The 22114-nt window shown below is 35.1% G+C and overlaps 1 protein-coding gene and 2 long non-coding RNA genes across 4 annotated transcripts in view; 2 read left to right on the forward strand and 1 right to left on the reverse strand.

The window, feature by feature from the left end:
- The window catches only part of LOC140167883 (uncharacterized), a 77018-nt gene that overhangs the window by 17434 nt on the left and 37470 nt on the right, over positions 1-22114 (forward strand). The gene's annotated exons all lie outside the window — the stretch shown is intronic.
- On the reverse strand, positions 953-7380 carry LOC140167877 (uncharacterized). The gene is made up of 4 exons (XR_011861082.1): positions 6863-7380; positions 4796-5009; positions 3637-3729; positions 953-2054 (listed from the first exon to the last, which is right to left on the reverse strand). It is a non-coding gene; the product is annotated as an uncharacterized lncRNA (long non-coding RNA).
- On the forward strand, positions 13032-20867 carry LOC140167879 (uncharacterized). The gene is made up of 3 exons (XM_072191168.1): positions 13032-13282; positions 16168-16305; positions 20457-20867. Exons 1-3 carry the CDS (start codon positions 13217-13219, stop codon positions 20664-20666), a joined length of 414 nt encoding a protein of 137 aa, XP_072047269.1. The 5' UTR covers positions 13032-13216; the 3' UTR covers positions 20667-20867.

Genomic DNA, 22114 nt, shown 5'->3' on the forward strand with positions numbered 1-22114 from the left:
TATTGTATGTAACATATTATCGATTTTTCGTCATCAAACATTCGTTAGAACTTAAACATTACTGGAAATAGAATGGCAATAGATTAAATAACGTACATATTGTACATACAATATTGTACGTACAATACTCGGAGTCTGTATACGACTTTAAGGCCGTATAAAATTAATGTTTTGGTTCTCGTCCCCTCCCTCCTCAATTTCTGGGATTTGTCAGATTTTTTTTTTTTTAGATTTTTCAATTATTTTAGCCTTATGAATTTTTCATACATATAAATAAGTTTATTAGAGAACAAGGACCACTTCCAAGTCTTTTTGTGGTACTCTAGGGGGTTTATCCCTCAGAATCTCACATTTGAAAAAAAAAGTGCCTCATCGTTTCCTGTTGAGCACTGTTGGAAAAGACTGAAAACTACAGACAATGCTGATTTTACAATAAAAAAAAAAAAACTCCTCCCTCCCTCATCAATTCATGAAAATCCTCTGGACGAGAACCAAAATATTAATTTTATACGGCCGAACGAACACTTTTTACAGGCTGGGGTATGTGCGTTTGCACATTATATTTTGTGGGACCTGGGAGCACATCAGACACATCAAATAAACGAAGAATGTCCTGATGATATCAAATACTTTTGATTTATTTTTTTAATTTAATGAAAAAATTGGCGAAATAAAAATTTCAAATCCTTTGTTTGGAGCCAATCAATAATTTCACGTACAACCTCTATTTCTGATGCGCTCTCCATGTCCCACAAAATAAATTGTATTTACTAGTCTTTTTATCCAAAAATAACTTTTGTAGCCAAGATTTTAAGACCATGGGTAGTTTCAATTTCTTGGCACTAAGATAACAGAGACGTGATGATGGCGGTATTACTATTTGAACGATTTTTGGAATTTGGAATACAGGCATTTATAGGAAGAGGATGTAATAAATTGAGACAAATTTAAATGTGAAAACTTTCAAATATTTATTTCATTGTGTTATATTTTACATCAACAAATTACAAAAATCACAGTTGAATACATATATATATGTCAAGCCTTGAAATAAGCAGGTGCGGGGAGCAAATTCGCTCTCGTAAAGCCACCAATTGCTCCTGGTCCTTATAAAATTCACATAAACCAGGAGCAATGTTCTAAAACAAATTGCTCCTGGTTCCAGTTTTGCACTTGATGCAGTAGTGCTGTTATTGTATATGCAGAAAAGGATTACTTTTTTTAAATTGCTCCTGTTTCTTCAGAAATTGCTCCTGGTTCTGGTAGAATCCCAGTGAACCAGGAGCAATGTTCATAAACAAATTGCTCCTGGTTCCAGTTTGCTTATTTCAAGGCTTGATATATGTATCGTCATTTAATTTAGTTTACAACAGTGGCCTATGGAGCAGTGTAATACACATAATCATGCATAACTCGCAAAATCGGAATCAGCTCAAATTTTGAGAATAAGCTTTTTTCGTGTATATCTATTGAAAAATGTCATAAAAGGAGGATGCTTGGACCACGAAATCTTCCATCAACATTCACAAAATGGCTTAAATTTTGCATGATTACTAAAATGTAAACTAAATTAATTGAAATGTGTGGGTCATTATTAATTAACTAATTAATTATTCAAACTTGAGCTTAAAATATATTAACACAGTATTTTACGAGAATCAAATCTATCCAAAATGAATAAAAATTGTAAAATTGGCTAATTGCGTCAAAATACATGCAAACCCGTACAGTCGTAGACGGTAATTTATGAGAATCAAAACAATCCAAAATGATTAAAAATTGTTAAAATTGGCTAATTCATTTCATTTCATATATATTTATTTCACAATCGTGGCCATGGGCCAAATTACAGAGAAATATTACAAATAATTATAATTAAATATGTGACGTGAAACTAATCATTTCATTTCATTAGCCTTATATCAACATTTGCTTTTCAATTCAATTGTCCATGATTTCTAGAAGTCCTACGCCATATCTTCATTGTTCACGTCTGATGTACGATGGGCTTTTCACATCCACTCTCCAAGTAATCACCAATGTTTAGGTGCTTCCTAAAAGAGAGAATAGAGAAACATGTGTTAATAATGATCATATCCACATTTAAAAATAAAAGCTATGTAATAATAGGGATGGGATATAGTCTGTCAACTCATAAGTAAATAAAGCTTGGTAACTGGAGGTATGAATATAATTATTTCAGTGCAATGCGTATGTAAATGATTCCTTGGCACACCAACTGCGGTGCGATTTGTACTTGCCAAGCGCACCACACACTTTATGCATCACATTTTTTGCCATGCAGTGCGTGTGACGCAGAGCATTGACTCCAGATGCCACAGATTTAGTTTGTACTTCTGAGTTGATGGACTATTATATACTCTGATGATTTTTAGGTTCCTTAGAGCCTCTGAGCCCTAATGAGTCCTCAATAAACTTCTTATCATAAAAACCAAATGAATACCTGAGTGGAAGAAGGGCCCAACTCCAATTTTTTACAAAAAAGGGTTAGACCCAGCATTTTATTGCCAGCAGACTGTTCTTCCTTGTGTGTGACAGATGAGCCAAAATCACCATGGAGTTGGGCCCTTCTTCCAAAAATATAGGGTTAAAGAGAAATTTTGTTCATCCATGAAATCTGCTTTTTACTTCCAATTAAATTTTCTTGCTAAAATATTACATGAGTTCCAGCTAAAACGGAGCCATTTGACCACTAGGTTTTTGTGCTTCCGTGGTGTTTCCATAAGATGCGCCGCGCATGCAGATAAGCGTAGCGAGCTGTAGCGTATTTGTGCTTTAACAAATTGCGCGATGCGTTGTTGCGCGCGTGTACCCTGCTGGTACATCAAAGATTTTCTTTCCTTTTCAATTTTAACACGAGTGGAATAGTGAAATAAAATCCTTAAAATATTGCAATTGGAGTTTACAAATCTGGATTTTCATTCCTTGTATTTATAAAAAACATAACAAAGTACAAAAATATCAAAAAAAACTCAATTTTGCGAAAGAAACAATGTCTAGAGTACACAGCTGCCTTAAGGGATCTAAAATGAGCGTTTAATTGCGTTTCGACAGTATTTTTTGTGGGACATGAGAGCACCTCAGACCTATCGAATTGCATTCTGAATACGAAGCATGTCTTTCTGATATCAAATAATTTTCATTTTTTGACAATCACAATATGATACAAATTTTATGACAAATTATAAAAATTTGATATTTTTCAAATTTTTGATATATAACAGTCCTCGAAGTAAATTATATAAATCTAATGACATATTCTTAAAGTGTATGTAGCAGGGAGTAAAAGCCGATGGTCAATTGAAAATTTTGACCTTTCATATTGAAGATATGGATTTTTTTCCCAAAAAGACCAAATTTTTTTGGTGTTTTGGGAAAAAAAAGTCCATATCTTCAATACGAAAGGTCAAAATTTTCAATTGATCGTCGGCTTTTCATCCCACCTACATACACTTTAAGTATAAATCATCAGATTTATAAAGTTTACTTCAAGTACTGTTAAATATCAAATTTTGACCAAGGAAGCTCCTTCCAGGTACATTTTAACAAATCTGATTACAGGAATCAATAATATGTGTTGGTTTATAATACTGCTTGAAAATTAATGCAAATCACCTTATGGTTGTGGAGTCATCACTGCCATGTTGTTGCTGGCTGCCATGTGCCTGATCATACTGACAGCACATACCACCGTTTGTGACTGGTAACCTGATGGAATATTATGAAATTATGAACAAAAGAAGAAAAACAATCTGTAAATAAATAATGGTAAAGTCATAATATTGTGCTCACTGCTCAGCATTCTAACCTACATGTAGGCTGAGGTTTTAAAAACCTCAAAGAGCAGAAAATATCCCTTCCCCTCAGCATATTTTCAAGCAAAAATTCAAACTGCTGAATTTATAAATATTTTAAAAATTTTATAGCTAATATTGAAATGCTTGTTTATAAAAATTATATTTACCTATATAATTATGTTGTATTTGAAGAGCTTTGTTTCAAAACCCCTTACATCCACTTGGGCAATTTTGAGAACACGTCAAAAAATCATCAAAAAATCACTGATATAAGGGGATTTTCAACAAAAGCAGTTTTTGGCAGGATGCTTGGGTAGGATGAGCATCTGATAAAAAACTGCTTTTGTTGAAAACCCCCTTATATCAGTGATTTTTTGATGATTTTTGATGTGTTCTCAAAATTGCTGAAGTGGATGTAAGGGGTTTTGAAACAAAGCTCTTCATTTATTGAGTTTAATATATCACAGAATGAGTCACATTTTGGCACCTTTTTTGCATCTCCGGTTGTGTAAATGCTAAGAGCTTCATCCGGGGCTTTGCCCCAGGGGTAGCATTAAGGCCCGAAAGTCGGGGTTGTTTTCCCGTGTTATTCACTCCAGAGCTTGCAGAAAATCCAAATACATGGGGTGAAAATTAAAATATTTTGCAGTGTAGTCAGGGGTAGGAGTAAGGTCCAAAAGTAGAGGGTCAGAGTTCACTGAGCTTACACATATTCTCAATATAGAGGGTGAAAAACTAATATTTTTAAAATTTAGGGGGTCATTCACCCCCGTTCTGGGTTAACGCTACCCCTGCTTTGCCCCAATTTAAGGGTCCTAATGGGGATGTGCTAGTTCTTGTTTTTTTTCTGAGAGACCATTTGTCCAACAAATTCCTCTAAATTTCTACAAATGAACTGTTGGAGAGCGTTTTACTAAAATAACACTGCTAGTGCTCATTTATTTACATGCTTCATCTGTGATCTCTAAATTACTTACGTTACAGGTCTCTATAAATGTTGTGATCATTGTAGTACAGGGTATCCTCAGGAGTCATCAGTGTCTGCAGGTTCAACACACCTACATTTGTATGTACTCAACATTATCAGGAATGCCCTTACATGTACATACATGTTGTATTGTTGCTAGGAGGAAGTCATCATGAACACGCCACACAGTACACCTTTATTCCAGATGAATTATCTTCAGCAACCTGCATGAGATAGATCGAGAAATATTGAAAATAATTAATCTTCACTAATTTTTCAAACTAGTCCACTACAATGCGAACATGTGACCTTAGACTTATTAACCATTCTTAAACACTTGAGAACGTTCCTGCAATCTTATTGGTTCTTACCCAGCTTTACCCGTGTAATATGACACAATATCACACGGGACAGCGTGTGTGCGTTGACGCGACACACATACTCGCTATTTGGACCAAGCGGGCCTATAATTCTGTAGAAATTTATCTTCTTTTGTATTGCTCATAGACATTGGCACATGGTTTATCTTGCATGTGTAAGGGGGGACAAAGATTTTTTGGCACATCAAAAGGGTGGGGGGGCAAACGTTTTTGGTACGTCAAAAGAAGGGAAAAGATTTCTTGGCATGGCCAAAGGGGGGGGGGCAAGCAATTTTTGGCAGACCATTATGAGAATTCACCACCCCGGGGTACACATAATTATTGCACCACCCCTAATCCATTCTGAATATAAATAGGACCTACAGGGCACTGTCACATATCATGGGTCTATCAAAATCAAAAATAATTTGATTGAACACTGAACAGTACAAAGTGCTGATTTTGACCTACCCCCCCGAAATTCCAACAAAATTCAAAATTCCACCTTTTTTGGCATATGATATAGCCATTTCAGACACAACCAGTGAGTGACAACATTCACCAATAGGGTCAAAACTGATTCAATTAAGATTCTTAGTCAGATTGGACAATAGCATGATTTTGGCTGGGTGTCGTCTATATCAGGCTGTACTGTAGACGACCCCACATCATCATGAGTGTTGATAACGTGTAACACACTCATAGAGGTGCGCGCGTGTATCGCGTTGTATGCGTAGACCCAGTGCTGAAAACTTGCACTATAAACGATAGTAATAGTAATTTTTATTTTTATTTTGACTATCCTCTACCTATGATAGACGACACTACAACACTGTCGTCTATCACATGGTAGAGGATTGTCAAAATAAAAATTCCTATCATTTATTCTCGAAATAAAATGCCCCTCAAGGGAGCACTTTGTCATGTGGACCCCTTAAATTTCAAATTTTGGTCAAGGTCGCCAAACTTTATTTTTTCTTGTGACCTCGCCTAATTTCAATAGCGTGACGATATTTTTACGTACACTGCGCGATGTACGCCAGCGTGTGCGACTGTGCGTGAGTAACGCGGAGGTGAATCCAACCATGCCAACGCACCACTTGTGACTGGTTAGCATTGTATCCAAGGTTGTGCATTCGTGTTGTAATTTGAAATACGAGATACGATTGCGGTTGGATCGAGTGCAGCTGCTGAAAGCTGCGTTCATTCCCCGGTTCATCCCCCCAGGTTATCTATTGAATCCTTTCATGACCACTGAAACATAGTCAAGTCTGCCAAGGACACTCGGCACAAATTGAAAGACCACACGACACACGACACCAATTTGGTGTTTGTTATGCTCCTCGAAATTAGTACCTTACAGTCTATGTCTGCACCGATACATGGTATTTAGACGCTGAAATGCAAAAAAAAGTTTTCTGTGATGTCATCACTTCGGTCGGGACTTCGGTACTCTATAGGGATCCATGAAAAGTACTTTTGAGTCAGAGGAGAGCAAAATCCAAGACTCAGTCTGTTTTGGCATGGACTGACCCATGTTAACTTATGATCTACTTCAACCAACATCATGTCTTCATCATGACCATGTCCGTGTGTCCACAGTCAAGCACACGTTCAAAATTTCAAGCAAATGTTTTAATATTCAGCATGAAGCTGAAACTATAAAAAGTATATAAAGACAAAGGTTTAAGCTTAAAGTAAAGATAAACAAAACTAACCTTGGACTTGGTGGTGTGTACGATGTACGTTCTCCTCTTCCAATATTGCCATCCATGATATGCAATTCCAATGCAATGAATAAGATCTCTAAAAATCACAGAGATCCTTGAACCGACATCTTGTTTTTATACATGCAAACCCGCCATGCCCGTACACGGTATTAATTTATGAGGTTTTTACATAAAACCTCGATTCATATAAAATATGAATAAATTCAAAATAGAAGGAACTACATGTACAACAAGCATGACAAGTCGAGTACATGATAGCAGTATTATTAAATGGCGGTGTCGTGAATGTGACAACCGTGTGTGTTGCGAGTGGCGAAGATCGTGTGACTCTGTCTCAACTTAAAATGGTGGATTTGATGACAACTGGGTGAATGCAAGCTAACAAAATTGCCAGCAACGAAAATCCTGCATTGTAACCATAAATAAGTGCATAAATTAATAACATTACACACAGAATAGGTTCTACAGAGCAGAAGAGCAAAACATCACTCGGTAGAAGATGACTCAACATGCATTAAAATATTGCGTGACATTTCATTCGTGCGTGAGAATTTGACACGCAGGAAGTGAAACTTTTTAAGCGCTTTTTTCAAGTTTGCTTTCATACGCTAACACAAAAAACATGAAAAACAAAATTAATGTTTACGACGGTGGATATTCATGTTATTTGAATTTGAGTTGTTGCTGGAACCGGGTTGTGTTGTTGTCTTTGCGGGCGGGCGGGTCATGTCCTTACTTCGCATCAGGTTTATTTAAAGCAATTATATTCTAAAGAAACCAGGAGAAAGCACAAACAATTATGACAAAAGAATATAACTTTACATATCCGAAATAAATTCCCCGGGATACATTCACGCGTATTCCAGGACACTTGAAAAAAAAAATGAAAGACTCGCGTCGACCATTTGTCGACGACGGTCACCATCGCGTCGGGGCATGTTGGTTTAGGATGTTGGCCAGGGATGTTGGTTTTGATATCTTAATTATGCAAGAATCATAGGATTTGTGTAAAACTAAAAGTACATGGGTCTGTGCCAAAAGCGCGACCAAAAGCTATTTAATCAAAGTTTTTTTCTGGCACTTATTATTACGCGGTGGGTACCATCAACAATCGGACCAACATGACCAATAATAATTCGACTCACCGGAATTGTCTCTTCTTGCTCCAAAGAGTCCAAGTCGAATTTCTTCCTTTTTTCTTCTTCATTGTGCTTTGGAGTCTCTAAATGTCTTTTCAAATTACGTGAACTTGCAAAAGAGGTTTTGCAAGTTTTGCATATGAATATCATTTTGAGCTGGTTTTTTGCAAACTAAGATATTAGAAAGAGCTACCCGCAACGATCCGCGATGTCACAGATGGGTCAATGTCCGAACCATCTGAGTGACAGGCAAATCGAGGAACCCAGATCTTACAGGGGGGTCTCGTTTTTAACCAACGTCATGAACGTAGAGCTGTTTTGTCATTAAGAAAATGAAAGATTTATTCATGCTTTTCATTATTTTTTAAAGAAATGAAAGTTCAAAAACATAAAACATTTTGTTCCATCAAGTTATTATCGCCATTATCCTCCTGGAAAAACTTAGGGACCTAAATGCCCGGCTGATGGTTGGACATGTCCAGTACATAGCGTGCTCCCCCGGTCAGTGCATTTTGGCGCAAATAGCCAATTTTAACCATTTTTAATCATTTTGGATTGTTTTGATTCGCATAAATTACCGTGTACGGGTTTGCATGTATTAAAACAAGATGTCAGCGCAAGGAAACACACCGGGAGCGGAAAGCTCAAGAGCTTTAATCGTTAAAGTGGAAGCCAAAGTTGACAGTTTGAAGCGTAAAGTTGATGAAATGGCAGGGAAAGTGGACGAGATTCTGGCAGTGCAGAAATATTTAAAAGCTAGCATTAAACTGCAAAATGTGGAACATTTTGAAGTAAAATCTGGAGGGAAGCATTGGGTAAATATTGTAGTCTTAATTTAAACACAGGAGGCATTACGCTATGTAGGTCATACCCGTACCCAGATGTCGTTTTTAGATTTGATTGGGATACCGGTAGTAGGCCTACCTTTTATAATTAATAGTAGGCATAGGGGGCCTACATGTGACCTATAGGCCTAGGCCCTATGCCTTCAATGGTGTCTCATATTTTATTTTGATTTAATTGATACCCCCGGTACATGATAAGATTTTTCGGCGAAAATGGTTCGTCTCAATTTTACCCCACACGGCCGTGTGCCACAATAAGGGATTGGACCCATTGGTCATGTTGGTTTACAATGATCACATAGGCCAAGGCCAGAAGGCCTAGGCCTACATACCGTAAAATTGGGTAACTTTGGGCACTTTTCAGGATTTTCAAACCACTTCTTCCAAACAAAACCAATTATATTTCTAATTAGCTCTTTTTTTTTATGACATTAGGCATGTTAGGGTTCCCTTCTACACCTTGAAGTTGCATGAAAAAGATTTGTAAATAATTTTGTAATGGTATCCCAGGGGTTAAAAATAGCCCAAGTTGTTGTTTTTGTGACATTTGACCCATTGCAAAATTAATCAAGCACACATCATTGCTCACAAATATCGATTTTTATTTTTATTTTAAAAATGTAAAAAATGCTCATTTTTGGTAAAAAATCCCGATTTTTTCCGTAGGTCTAAATTTCGAGGAAATTGGACATGGGCGACTGCCGGTATTATTTCTTAGGCCGTATAAAAATGTTGTTGTTCTCGTCCAAATGATTTTCATGAATGAATGAGGGAGGGATATTTGTTTCCAATCAATATAAAATGACCATTGTCAGTAGTTTTCGGTCTTTTCCAACAGTGCACAATAGAAATTGCCTTTAAATTAGAACGATGCATAGGCCTATAGGGCCTATCTATATTTTAGGATTTTGGAATTATTTTAATAATTATATCAATATGTTAAAACATACCGGTACTTAAATCTGAAAAATAATAATAATACCGTATTAAAAACGGTATTATACTGTTTATTAGTATATAAATGAGCCAATTTTTTTCCAATATTTTCTTGGTTATGGGGAACAAAAAACCCCAACGATTTGCGATTTTCAGGAACTAAAACAATATTCAAGTCAGTCACTGTTCCTGTTCAGTCATATCATGATATCATATAAATTTCATTTTCAAATATGGTCTATGTGGTTCGGTCTTATAATTATATAGGTTTGATCATATTGCCAACATTACATACGGTACCGGTATTCTATTATTTAACTTATTAAATGTTGTTAATTTTAATATCAAACATTCATTTCAAGAACAACTGTCCCACCCGCAAGTGATATTATTGTGTGCATGGTATATACGGTACACTATAAATTTGAAGGATTTAAAATTGCATTAGATATATATTTGAATCTTACCACTTTAAAATGATTATCTTTAAAATTAAAATATATCTATATGATTAATTTTAAATCCAAAAATTATTGGTTCCAAAGTAGGCCCTACAATTCTAAGGATTTATTTTCAAATCTTTGTAATTTAAAGTGTAAGTGCAGGGTAGGCCTACATACCATAGTAAATACTTATGCTTTTTTTTTTTTTATCAGGGATTTCTCTGTTTTATATCAATCTGCATAATTGCATCATGATATTGTCTTGCTATATCAGGCTTGTTAAAACTTTATTTTTATTAATATAATATATCATCTCTAAATCTCTAAATTTTGTCAAATAATAACACTTTTTATGACTGATTAATTTTTTGATTGAATGGTCACACGCACCCCACCTCTCAATCCCAGACTACTTCCACCACAACCCAAAACACCCAATGCATATTATCGCATAGCCATCGTGATAACACCATTTACTTCAACCATGCACCACGCATTCTGTGTACGAATAAATAGCGTTGAACATGCAATGTTATTAGTAAGGTTGACTTTCCGTTCACTGGGTCCTCTCCCAAAATATACTCTCTGATATATGGCACGCCAGAGTGGACAACACCTTAAAAAAGCCATTGAGTACGGAAGCGTGTAAGTGCCATGACTTGGCGAGATAATTATCTTGCCATGTCGACTTTTATCCGCATTACGTCAACATGATGATATAACTTATCTCGTCCAGACAACTTGACAAAACATGTAAGTCAACATGGCAAGATAAATTATCACGCCACAGTAATTGAGCGAAAAAAAATAGACCTACATTGAGAAAAAACCGAAAAAAGAAAAAACAAAAACTAAAAACAAAAAACAAAAACAAAAAAATTCATCGGGAAATTTAAAAAGCTAATCGAGGAATTAAAAAAAACCTCATCGAGAACAAATACGATATTAGCCTCTTTGACGGCCATAGTTGACAAAACCTGAAAATAGAATAAAAAAACCGCATCGACAAATTATTAGTCTCCACCTCACCCCCCAAAAAAAAAACTGGCTAATTTTCTTATAGTTTTTTCCAAAGTAAGGGGTTTTTCTTTGGGGGTCGACCTTGAAGTCATCAAATTACAAATTTGAGATAAAGTATGGAATATTTTCTTTATACGAAGTGTCAAGACTAATCTGAATGGGCTCTGCATAAGCCACACGAGTTAAATATTTATTGAGGTGTGTGGGGAGATGGTGTCAAATATTTTTTGACAGAAAATGTGCTTCCCATGAATTTGAGTTTTATTTTTCTGATGTAGCCCGGAAATTTAGTCATTTTAAACTACAATTTGGATCAAATTTTTCACTTGATCACCGTGGTGAAATTTGACACTTCTGGTTTCGGTGTATATAGTTGACCCTGAAAATGGGGTCAAAATGACTACATGATTTAAGGCCAAAAAAAAAGGTGTTTGTTTGCCCAGAAACGACCGACCCAAATATTCAAAAAACATCACACACTTTTTTTTTTTTTAATAATGATTCAAGAATAAAGAAAATAATGTTTTTTCCTATAAAAATGCAAAATGACACTTGAAAGTTAATATTCCTGGCAATCACCAGTGGCGTACCGTGGCCGCCCCAACCCCGGGGGCTGAAGAAAATTCAATTTTGCCGCCCCCTTCCTCAACAGCCCGAAAAGGTTGACCCAATTTTTTTTCGGTCGTTTGAAAAAATGAAGAGCACAAAAAAAAAAAAGGTTTCAGGCGCTAGCGCTCTAAAAGAAGCACATTTTGATGTATAGTACCATTTTTTCAAAATGTTTTATGCTTATCAAATTTTTCCGCCCTTTTTTATTTACTAATTCTTTTTGCCGCCCCTTCGTTTTTGCCGCCCCTTCATTTTGGCCGCCCCATGCTTTTTACCGCAGGGGGCTGGCCCCAAAGCCCCCCAAATACGCGCATGATCACAGCTTTCATTTTTCCCATTTAACACTACCCAATACTATTTTACCATCAATCAACATAGAGAACCAAGCATGATAAGTAAAGTTTGTCCACTTTGGAGTACGAAGTAAGGTAAAATTTTGCGTAAGCGAATAGTACGTTGTGTATTAAAACGCCCATGCATTAGTGTGTGCGCCTAGCAGTGTGTTAGTTCTTTTTGACATTTAATACTGCGTGTTTTACTTCGTACTTCAAAGTGGACTTAAACTTCAATTTTTTACTACAGGACAGGCTTCCAGCCTGTCACCCTTGCAACAAGCATGTATTTATACTGAATTTTTATCAAGATTTTGTTGCCAAAGAGTTTAAACTTTATATGGTAAGGTTGAAATACATTAAAGTTTGACACAAGTACAAAATGTAAGGCAGATGAACGTCATATATTTTCTCTTACCCCACTTGCTGCAACACGTGTACAGATCAAAAACAAAAAAAACAAAAAAGGAAATCGACCTACCGACCCCAGAGTCTGTACCGACCCACTCCTTTTTTGCCTTAGGGTCATTTTTGACTACCTATCTTTAAGTACACTCCAGGTGCATTCAGCTCTGATGAATACCAAATGCAAGACAAAGTTTAGTAAATGTCATCTCAAACCCCAATAAATTTGATAATAACATGTTGGACGAAATTTTAGCAAACTTGAACAAACCTCAAATTCAGCATTTGGTGACAGGAAAACAAAAAACGGGGTCAACATGGTCAATGGGTGAAAGGACATTCAGTAAAACAAATAATGAGAGTCGATGAATGCGGGAGTTGATGGGATGTTGAAAAATGGGGATCAATGCGGCTTTGGTACATCCACGTCATCCATCACATAGAGCTAAAATATGCATATAATGTTATGTTTAATTTTCTCCTATATTAGAATGCCCTGTATGGAGAATTTGCTCAACTCTACATCAAGAGCTATCGACGGACTTTGTCGATAGAGGCCATAGATAGAGGGATAAAGAAGGTGATCAATCCAAATCATCTGAAGGATGGGAGGATGATGGCTTATGAAGAAGCGGTGAAAAAGATGTTGAAAACCTTCCAACAAGAGGAGAGAAAATACGTAAGATCATTAATATATCTAAAAACATTTTGTCAAATTTGCTTTATGGTGAGACATGAATGCATTAACATGATTAATGTGGTCTGGTGGAACATGAGATCGAGAGCACATCAGACATATCGAATTGTTTTCTGAATACGAAGAATGTCCTTCTGATAATCAAATAAAATCAAATGATTTTTTGAATTCGCGATTTAATAAATAGTATAGGGCAATTTTTTTTTAATTCGCTATTTTTTGATATGTATCAGTCCTCGAAGTAAAGTAGTTAACTTTATAAATCTAATAAATTTTGAAATTTCTTATTGATGATATACATTTTAGTAAAAAAATCATATCTTCAATAATCGTCGTCTTTTCATCCCAGCTACATACATTATAAGAACATATCATTAGATTTATAAAGGTTACTTCGAGGATGTTAAATATCAAAAATATGATTTTCTAATCATTTGCCATAATTAATGTGTATATCATCATCACCGGGCATCATCATCATCAGTCGGCTGCGGAGCAGGGGGGGGGGGGGCACAACAAATGTACCGACGGAATAATTTTTGCCAACGGATGTTGTGATTTGTTGACCCCAAACTTTTTTGCATGGTTTGAAAAAGTGAAGAGCAAAAAAAATATACCAACCAAAAACACAAATTTTTTATGTATAATTCACAATTTTTCATCTTTTGGTCATTTTTTTTTTACAATTCTACCCTTTTTTCGGCCACTCTAGGTAAAAGGGTAGTTGTAAATTTAGTAACGTATCGAAACGCATGGAAATGGATGGAAAAGGATGGAAATGGATGGGAAAAGGATAGGAATGGATCGAAAAGGATGAAAATGGGTCGAAATGAATCAAAATATGACTCAAATATCTCGAAATGAGTACAATAAGAGCTAAAATTCGTCAAAACGTGTTTCACCCGTCGGTCAAAATGCTCAAATCACAGGACAGTGTGGCCAATAAATAAAAGCCGCCACAGCAGCATGAAACCACATATACTATGATAACATTCCAATATATGTGATGAAACATTGGCAGATCTCAATAGGTCAAGGCCATAATGTAATATTACCACATAATACAAATTTTCAACATAATTTGTGTAATTAAATGTTCATGGCATCATACACCCGGGGGGCACTCCAACTTTGGAGGTGACGCGTATGTAGGGCTGTTAAGACCCCCTTTTTCAGCATCGCTGTCACCCAAAGACCCCATATTTTTTTACGAACACATGCTCGCTCCGCGCTCTGTCACCCAAAGACCCCCTATTTTTCCATTTGATCTGTCACCCAAAGACCCTTACAAGTTCAATTTGAACAGCAACTTTCATTTATCACTGATTTTGTTACTTATTTTGAAAAAATAAAGAAATTTGAAGCCATTTAGAACTAGAAATTCGATTTTCGAGGTTTTTGTGACGCTGTTTTGGTTCTCACCCAAAGATTCCATTAAAAAAAAGGTCATGTTCTCACCCAATGACCCCATATTTTTGACATTTTGCTCTCACCGAATGCCAAAAATCATGCTCTCACCCAATGACCCCATATTTTTTACATGTTGCTCTCACCGAATGCCCCTTAGTGCGAAAGCGCCAGCCCTACACCTATATCCATTTCAAATTGAAGTGCCCCCCCGGGATCATACATACACCAGTTGCAAACTTTTAAAGATAATTATTGAAATATAAATCTTTTAAAATCCTTTTTTAAGTAGTTCATCAGCTATTATAAAGTACTATAAATAGAAAGTAACAATCCTGGAGAAGAACTGCATCATAAAAAGTTTGGTGAAAATTGTCTTGATAAAAATTGTTTATTTTTCCACAATTCATTCACCAAATTGGTCTATAGATATGATATCTAAATCATATTAAATCAAATTCTAGAATTTTATGCTCAGATTAAGTTTAAACACATTTTAAGGTCTATTTGACAGGGGAATTGAAAACCCATACTAGCGATATCCTCCTACATGCAGGAATAGACCTATAAAAATGTATATAAATCAAAAGTTAAAGCCATAAATATACGATCTTTTAATTAGGTCATTTTTTTTTCAAACCTGATTTTTTGGCATTTTAATTTTTGTAATTGCTTGTCAAGTCATATGTCCCAACTTACACCTAATTGAAATCATGGAGTTTTTATTTAATGCTAATAAATAATGTCATTGATAAAAATAAAGTACAACTATTTATTTAATTAATTAATATCTTTTAATATTAATCTAAAATTAAAGAAGAATTGTGCTTTCTTTCTTTCTTTCTTTTTTTCTTGCGTTAATTGATTAATTAAAAGAAAATCGAGGCCTAATTGTTCTTTCTTCCTTCCATTACCATGATTACTAGTATTTGAATTTTATTTGCATGAAAAGAAAAAGCAAGAAAGAAAGAAATGCAAAAATAGGGAAGACAGGAAAACAAATGAAGACACATGATAAGAAAACATATTTTGATGAATTTTAGCTCTTATTGTACTCATTTCGAGATGTTCGAGTCATATTTTGATTCATTCCGACCCATTTTCATCCTTTTCGATCCGTTCCTATCCTTTTCCCATCCATTTCCACCCATTTCCATCCTTTTCCATCCATTTCCATACGTTTCGATACATTACTAAATTTACAACTACCCCTAGGTAAAAATAGCTTTTTTTTTACACCAACGCCTTCCGTGTACCGGCCAGCACTTGATATGGCTTCACCATCAACCATGTCCCAGATTTCAAATACTTGGGTTCCAAGATGGGCTCTAGTGTTGGAGACCTAAAAAGAAGAAAAGCACTAGCTTGGGCCGCTTTCAGGCAATGGCATGAATGATACTCCATTTTTCATTTTTATTAAAAAACTGATCTAATCTCCCGCTACATTAATTTTCATATAGTTGCAGGCACAAGGAAAATTCCTGAAATGGCGCACCAAGTCTACCGTGGACATCTTTGATGCCTTTTGTGCCGCCAGGAAGGTGAGAGGGACTGACCCAGCTGTAAGAAACAAAGGTCTGAGAGCCATGATATTGGTGGTAAGCATAAATACTAGTATTCGAGAAACCCTGAGGCATGTCAATATGTCTCCCAAGACAGCAGACAGGTTGCAATCACTGTGAGTTGCAATCAACACAATAATGACACCACTGGTTAAAGCCATGATGTACGATCTTATGAGATTGGTTAATTTTTTTTTCAAACCTGTTTTTTTATTTGGCATCTTTCGATCTATGTAATGTTTACACGTGTCCCAACTTGCACCTAAATGGAATCGGCCAAATTTGTTGTGTTTATTGGTCAAAGTTCAACATAATAAAGTCATTCATATGATTATGACTTTATGTTATCCCATAGAACTGCATGTTAAACGGCCAAAATAACCAGTGGGTTTCTTTCACTTTCCTTGTTATTCAAGCTCAAAATGACAACATTTGCTAGTATCATCAAAAATGCTGAAATACATGAAATAACAAATTTAAAATTGGAAGGAAATCTTGGGCCCTGACATTTTTGAGATCTGTAAATGGGAAGGGGGCTGAAAAATGTTCGCAATATTTTTTTTGCATCAGGCCTACCTAACAAGTTTTTCTTTATAACACAAGACAATTTCAATCTGTGGGCTTCAACCCGGGGCTTCGACTATATTTTAGGGATGTTGATAAAATAAAGTGCAACTTTTCGGAAAGCATTATTTTTGTGCAAAATGTGATTATTTTTGACTAAAAAGAAATTGGGTAGCAAAACTATTCTTCTATTCACATATTTTTTTAATATTTCTTCAAAATTTATGTTAAGGAATCAGATAGCAACGTTTGCACAATATTTTTGTGGGACATGAGAACACATGAGACAAATCGAAATATGAATAATACGATAAATGTCCTTATGGCAAATTATTAAAATTGATATTTTATTTATTTCTGATGAACCATGAAATAGTATCAGCCTATTATCAGTGTATGTTACTAGTTTATTTTTAATAGTCCTCGAAATGAAAATTATAGTTCTAATGATATTTACTTAATGTGTATAGCTGGTGGGGAAAGGCCGATGATCATTTGAAAAATTTGACCTTTCATATTGAAGTTTCCGGGTTGAAGATATACATTTTTTAAAAAAAAAACCAAAGGTATTTAGGCCTTCTTGGGAAAAAACGTATAATTTAAAACTAAAGGTCAAAATTTTTAAATGATCATCGGCTTTTCCTCCCAGCAGTCTAAGTACATATCATTAGATTTACCAATTTTACTTTGAGAACTATAAAATGTCAATTTTAATAATTTGCCACAAAATTTGTATGATATCATAAATTAAAAAAAATAATGTGATATCAGAACACAGATAGGGCCTACATGGATATCTGTTTTCTGATATCACATAATTTTATATAAGAAGGACATTCTTCGTAGGCATAATACAGGATAAAATTCGATATGTTTGATGTGCTCTCAAGTTGAACGAAAATACTGAGCAAAAGTGAGTGACAAATATTGTTATTTCACTCCAGAAAATTGATTTCATTTTCAATTCTATTCAAATTCAATTCGTTCTACACCTTGAGTCTTGCTATTCAATTCCAATTCCAATACAGTTGCAGTTTGTGTTAATTGACCAAAGGCACACTACAAAAACCGTGTCTAGAGATTGAACACTTTTTTGTCCTCGATTTGTAACCACATGTAAAATCTAAACACAAATGGCAAACTTCAAAACATCAAGTGTTTAATATCTAAACACAAGGCATCAAATTACTAAACATGTTAGCATTTAGACATGTTTACAAATCGAGGACAAAATGGTGTCTAGAATGGTGTTTAATATCTAGACACTGTTTTTTTTTTTTTTGTTTTAAATTTTTCTACCAATTATATAACACTTGAGTCAGCAACACAAAGTCAAAATCAATTACACTACTTGTCACAAAAGCATTTCAACAAAAGATACGTTAATTGTTACCTTATCTCACTTTTAACATTCAAACAATGCGAGTGACATGAGTCCTATGTTATGCAATTTTGAAACTTTTTAGTTCTACAGGTGACTGACTTCCTAATATTTGTCTTAACTTCTTGTCCACCATGCACAATTGCACATTATTTTGTAAACTTAAGGTGGGTGGTACATTGATAATGGGACCCTGTCCCAACACTGACCTCAAAGATGTCAAAAATCAAGGTTTTTATACTTAGATAGCCCCTACTTGTCTCCTGCTCATCCTAAGATTTTACACCCAAAATCCTTGTGCTTTTGAAAAATTGTGTAAAAAACTGTCATTTTCTTTCATTGTTTTCCTCACAATTTGTTCAAATGTACAATGAATTTTGAGCATAAAATTAGAAGCTTGAGAAAAATGGGGCTTTATGATTAGTGCCATAAGTTTGAAATCTTTGGCAAGTTGGGGGGATCTCATACTCACATTACCAATCATATCAAGCAATTTAAAACATTGGAAATGCAATTTAAAACATTTAAAGCAATTTAAAACATTGAGATGCTAAGAATCAATTTGCATCATTATTAGAAGATTAGTGTCTTTATGAACATAGAACCTATAATTTTCCACATGACAAGAGAGACAGTAGATATTCTTCTAAAGAAAGATTAAGAAGAACTCCAAAAAAACAACTCTCAAAAATCTTAACTATACCTGTGTATGAGAAATGGTATCATATAATCATATACTTTTAATTTTCTTCAATGTGTATTTTATGCTATCATTTTTAAATGAAAGCTTTTCAGAATACTTAGTTACAATATGTATTGTAACACTTTTTTTATGTTTATGTTTTGTACCAGTTTATGGTGACCAATGTTTCGTTTTATTTATCATGTTTAGGGAAAACAGTTTGTTTGTTTAAACGGAGCAGAACTTCACATTTTATGTGATATAATTTATATGATGCTAAATTTTTTATATGTGTCTCTTGTGTGAATAGACCTGGAAGTGTATCAGAATTCAGAACGGGGAAGGGCACATTTTACAGGTGGAATGATCTGGAATCACAGACATCTGCTTGTGAATTGAAATGCTGAATTGAAATCAATGCTGAATTTCATTTCAACTTCATTCTTCATCACTCACCATGATTTCAATTCCAATACAATTCAAATCTTCATTACTCACGATGATTTCAATTCCAATCGAATTCAATTCATGCCCAAGCCCACTCAATTCGATTCCAATTCAATTCCAATGCATTGAAATGAAAATCGCACAAAATTCATTCCAATTCAATTCGATTTCAATGCATTGAATCAACATAAGTGACAAAGCCCTTAAATAATGAAAAGAAATGTTTTGTAATTTTAGGGGAGGGGTATTGAATCCTGTATTTGTTCTTGGTTAAAAGTAGCTCAAGTATTATAAGGCTCTATCAATTCATATTGCTTGTATGAAACTATTGTTTGGTGATTCTCGTTTGATAGTTCAAATAGCTACAACTCGTATATGAAATGAAAACTACTTGGTAAAACAAAATCAGCAATGATTTTTTACAAGGAGTCGCTAGTCGTTTGTACAAGAACAATTTAACAGAGCCCACGAATAAAAAGAATTTAATTATCTTAAGGTCTATGGGGTGACGATAGAAATGGACGGAAATATAGAAAAACCAACATTTTGGGCATTTTGGACACTCAAATGAAAAAGTTCTGATGTAAAATTCAAACACACGGCTAGTGAGTACAAACATAAATAAATACATTACATTCTGGTGCTATAACAAAAACAAAAGATATCCTGTACCTTATGGAACAAAGGTGCGATATCCATGTATTGAGGTCATCAGTGGGAATTACATGCAAAATCATTCCAGTGTTTGCAGTGTTTCTGGCAAGAAAAGGCTCTTTTAAAATCATTAATCATTAATTAGGCTATTATTCGATCTCTCACGTCTGTGGTACACTTGTATTATAACATTACATTACCAATCAATCATGACTAATCCTAATTTCGCAAATATTTATGAAAATTTCTGCACATAAATGCTTCATTTAGGCGTCTTTCTGAGAATTTAAATTATGGCCGCACAACCGTAAATTCTATTTGGTGGTGTGAAATCTTTAACCCTGATTTTACACTTAATTTAAATTTAATATTTGTCTTGGGTCCTATTTCAACCGGAAAGTTTGCTATATCTTTTAATGATTCAAAAGCTAAACATTTCTATATTTTCTGTCATTTCAGAGGAAATTCGCGAGAGAAGTTAAGCCTACGACCAAATTTTTCTATGAGTACAAGCAATGGCTGAAGGAAAACAGATATATGGAGAACATCGAGGAGGCAACATGGGACGTAATCATGAATGCAGACATAGATGCAACCAGCAGACTAAGGGAAGAAGAAGGGGAATCGCAGTCGCAAGACTTGTTTTCACAGGAGAGTACTAGTACTTGAAAATTTTAGTAAAATGTACACAAGGTTGATCTAAAATAATTGGGGTGTGGGCGGCACTCAACTATTCGCATACTCCTTTTTAGGCGTATTATTAATTCGTGTTTAGTGTGAATAGTTTATAAACTTAAGGGATGGTGCAAAAATATGTGTACCTCCGGGGTGGTGAATTCTCAAAATGGTCTGCCAAAAATCGCTTGCCCCCCCACCGTGCCAAAAAATCTTTGTCCCCCCCTTTTGACGTGCCAAAAAACCTTTGCACCCCCTTTTGATGTGCCAAAATATCTTTGCCCCCCCCCTTACACATCCAGATTTTGGTGAACCTGAATTTAAAATCTGAAATTGTCTTATCATATAATGCGAGCGCAGCGAGCAGGAAATTTTGCAAATTTGAACGTGTCCCAAACGTTTTCCTACACCTTTTTAGGGCATAATATAGAAACGGTGCCCAAAATATCTGTGCCAAAAATCGCTTGCCCCCCCTTCCGACCTGTCAAAAATTGCTCGACCCACCCTTTTGATCTGCCAAAAATGATCACCCCGGGGGTACACATAATTTATATTGCACGACCCCTAACATGTTAACTGCAGTGTTGATCAAGAAAATTCATGTCGGTTCAAGCTCCGCTAGCTTTGTTCTGGAAGAGTCCAAATTTATTGCTATTTGCTTGTCACTTTATAGAATACTATTATCGTATCGATTGAGCTATACCAAAAACGCGGAACAAAATTGTCCATCTATACTTTATTTTGTATTTTAGTTACAGGCTTTTGTATATCTTTTAAACAGGCTTGACATTAAGTATGGAATGTTTCTTCGTGAAGTACCAAGACTAGTCTGAAAGGGGTCTGCATAAACCGCTTGAGGTAAATGTTAATTGGGGTGTATCGGGAGATGATGTAAAATAATTGTTTTATAGACAGTGTGCTTTATATTAGTTTACATTTAACTTGAGCAACGTAATGTAAACATTTTTCATCAAAATTAGTCGACACCCCCCCCCAACACACTCAAATAAATATTCAACCGGTGCGGTTTATATACCCATAGTCTTGACACTTCGTAAATAAATATCCAAAAATAAATGTCAAGTCTGTACATGGCTTTTGTTTTTAAGAGTTCGGATACCTGAGGTAAATTTGCATGTTGTACAAGCAAGGGTGAAAAATGAAAGTCACTCCGATTTTCGTAAAAATGGAGGCAATTGTTCATCAAGATCACGGGATTCAGAAAAAGAATAGTTCTCATTTATATCTGCTATGTAAAATTCAGAATATAGTTGACAAACAAAGCCTGTTGAATCATAATACAGATCTTTTAATTCTTTGCTGTGTGACATACTAACCAACTATTATTCGTTTTCTGAAAAGCTCTGAAGCTAGACAAACATGTTTAGAAACGTGGTACAAGAAAAGTGTTGAATTTTTATATTTAACACAATTTTAGCAGT

Source organism: Amphiura filiformis, chromosome 13 (genome assembly GCF_039555335.1).
Source record: "Amphiura filiformis chromosome 13, Afil_fr2py, whole genome shotgun sequence".
NCBI classification, from domain to species: Eukaryota; Metazoa; Echinodermata; class Ophiuroidea; order Amphilepidida; family Amphiuridae; genus Amphiura; species Amphiura filiformis.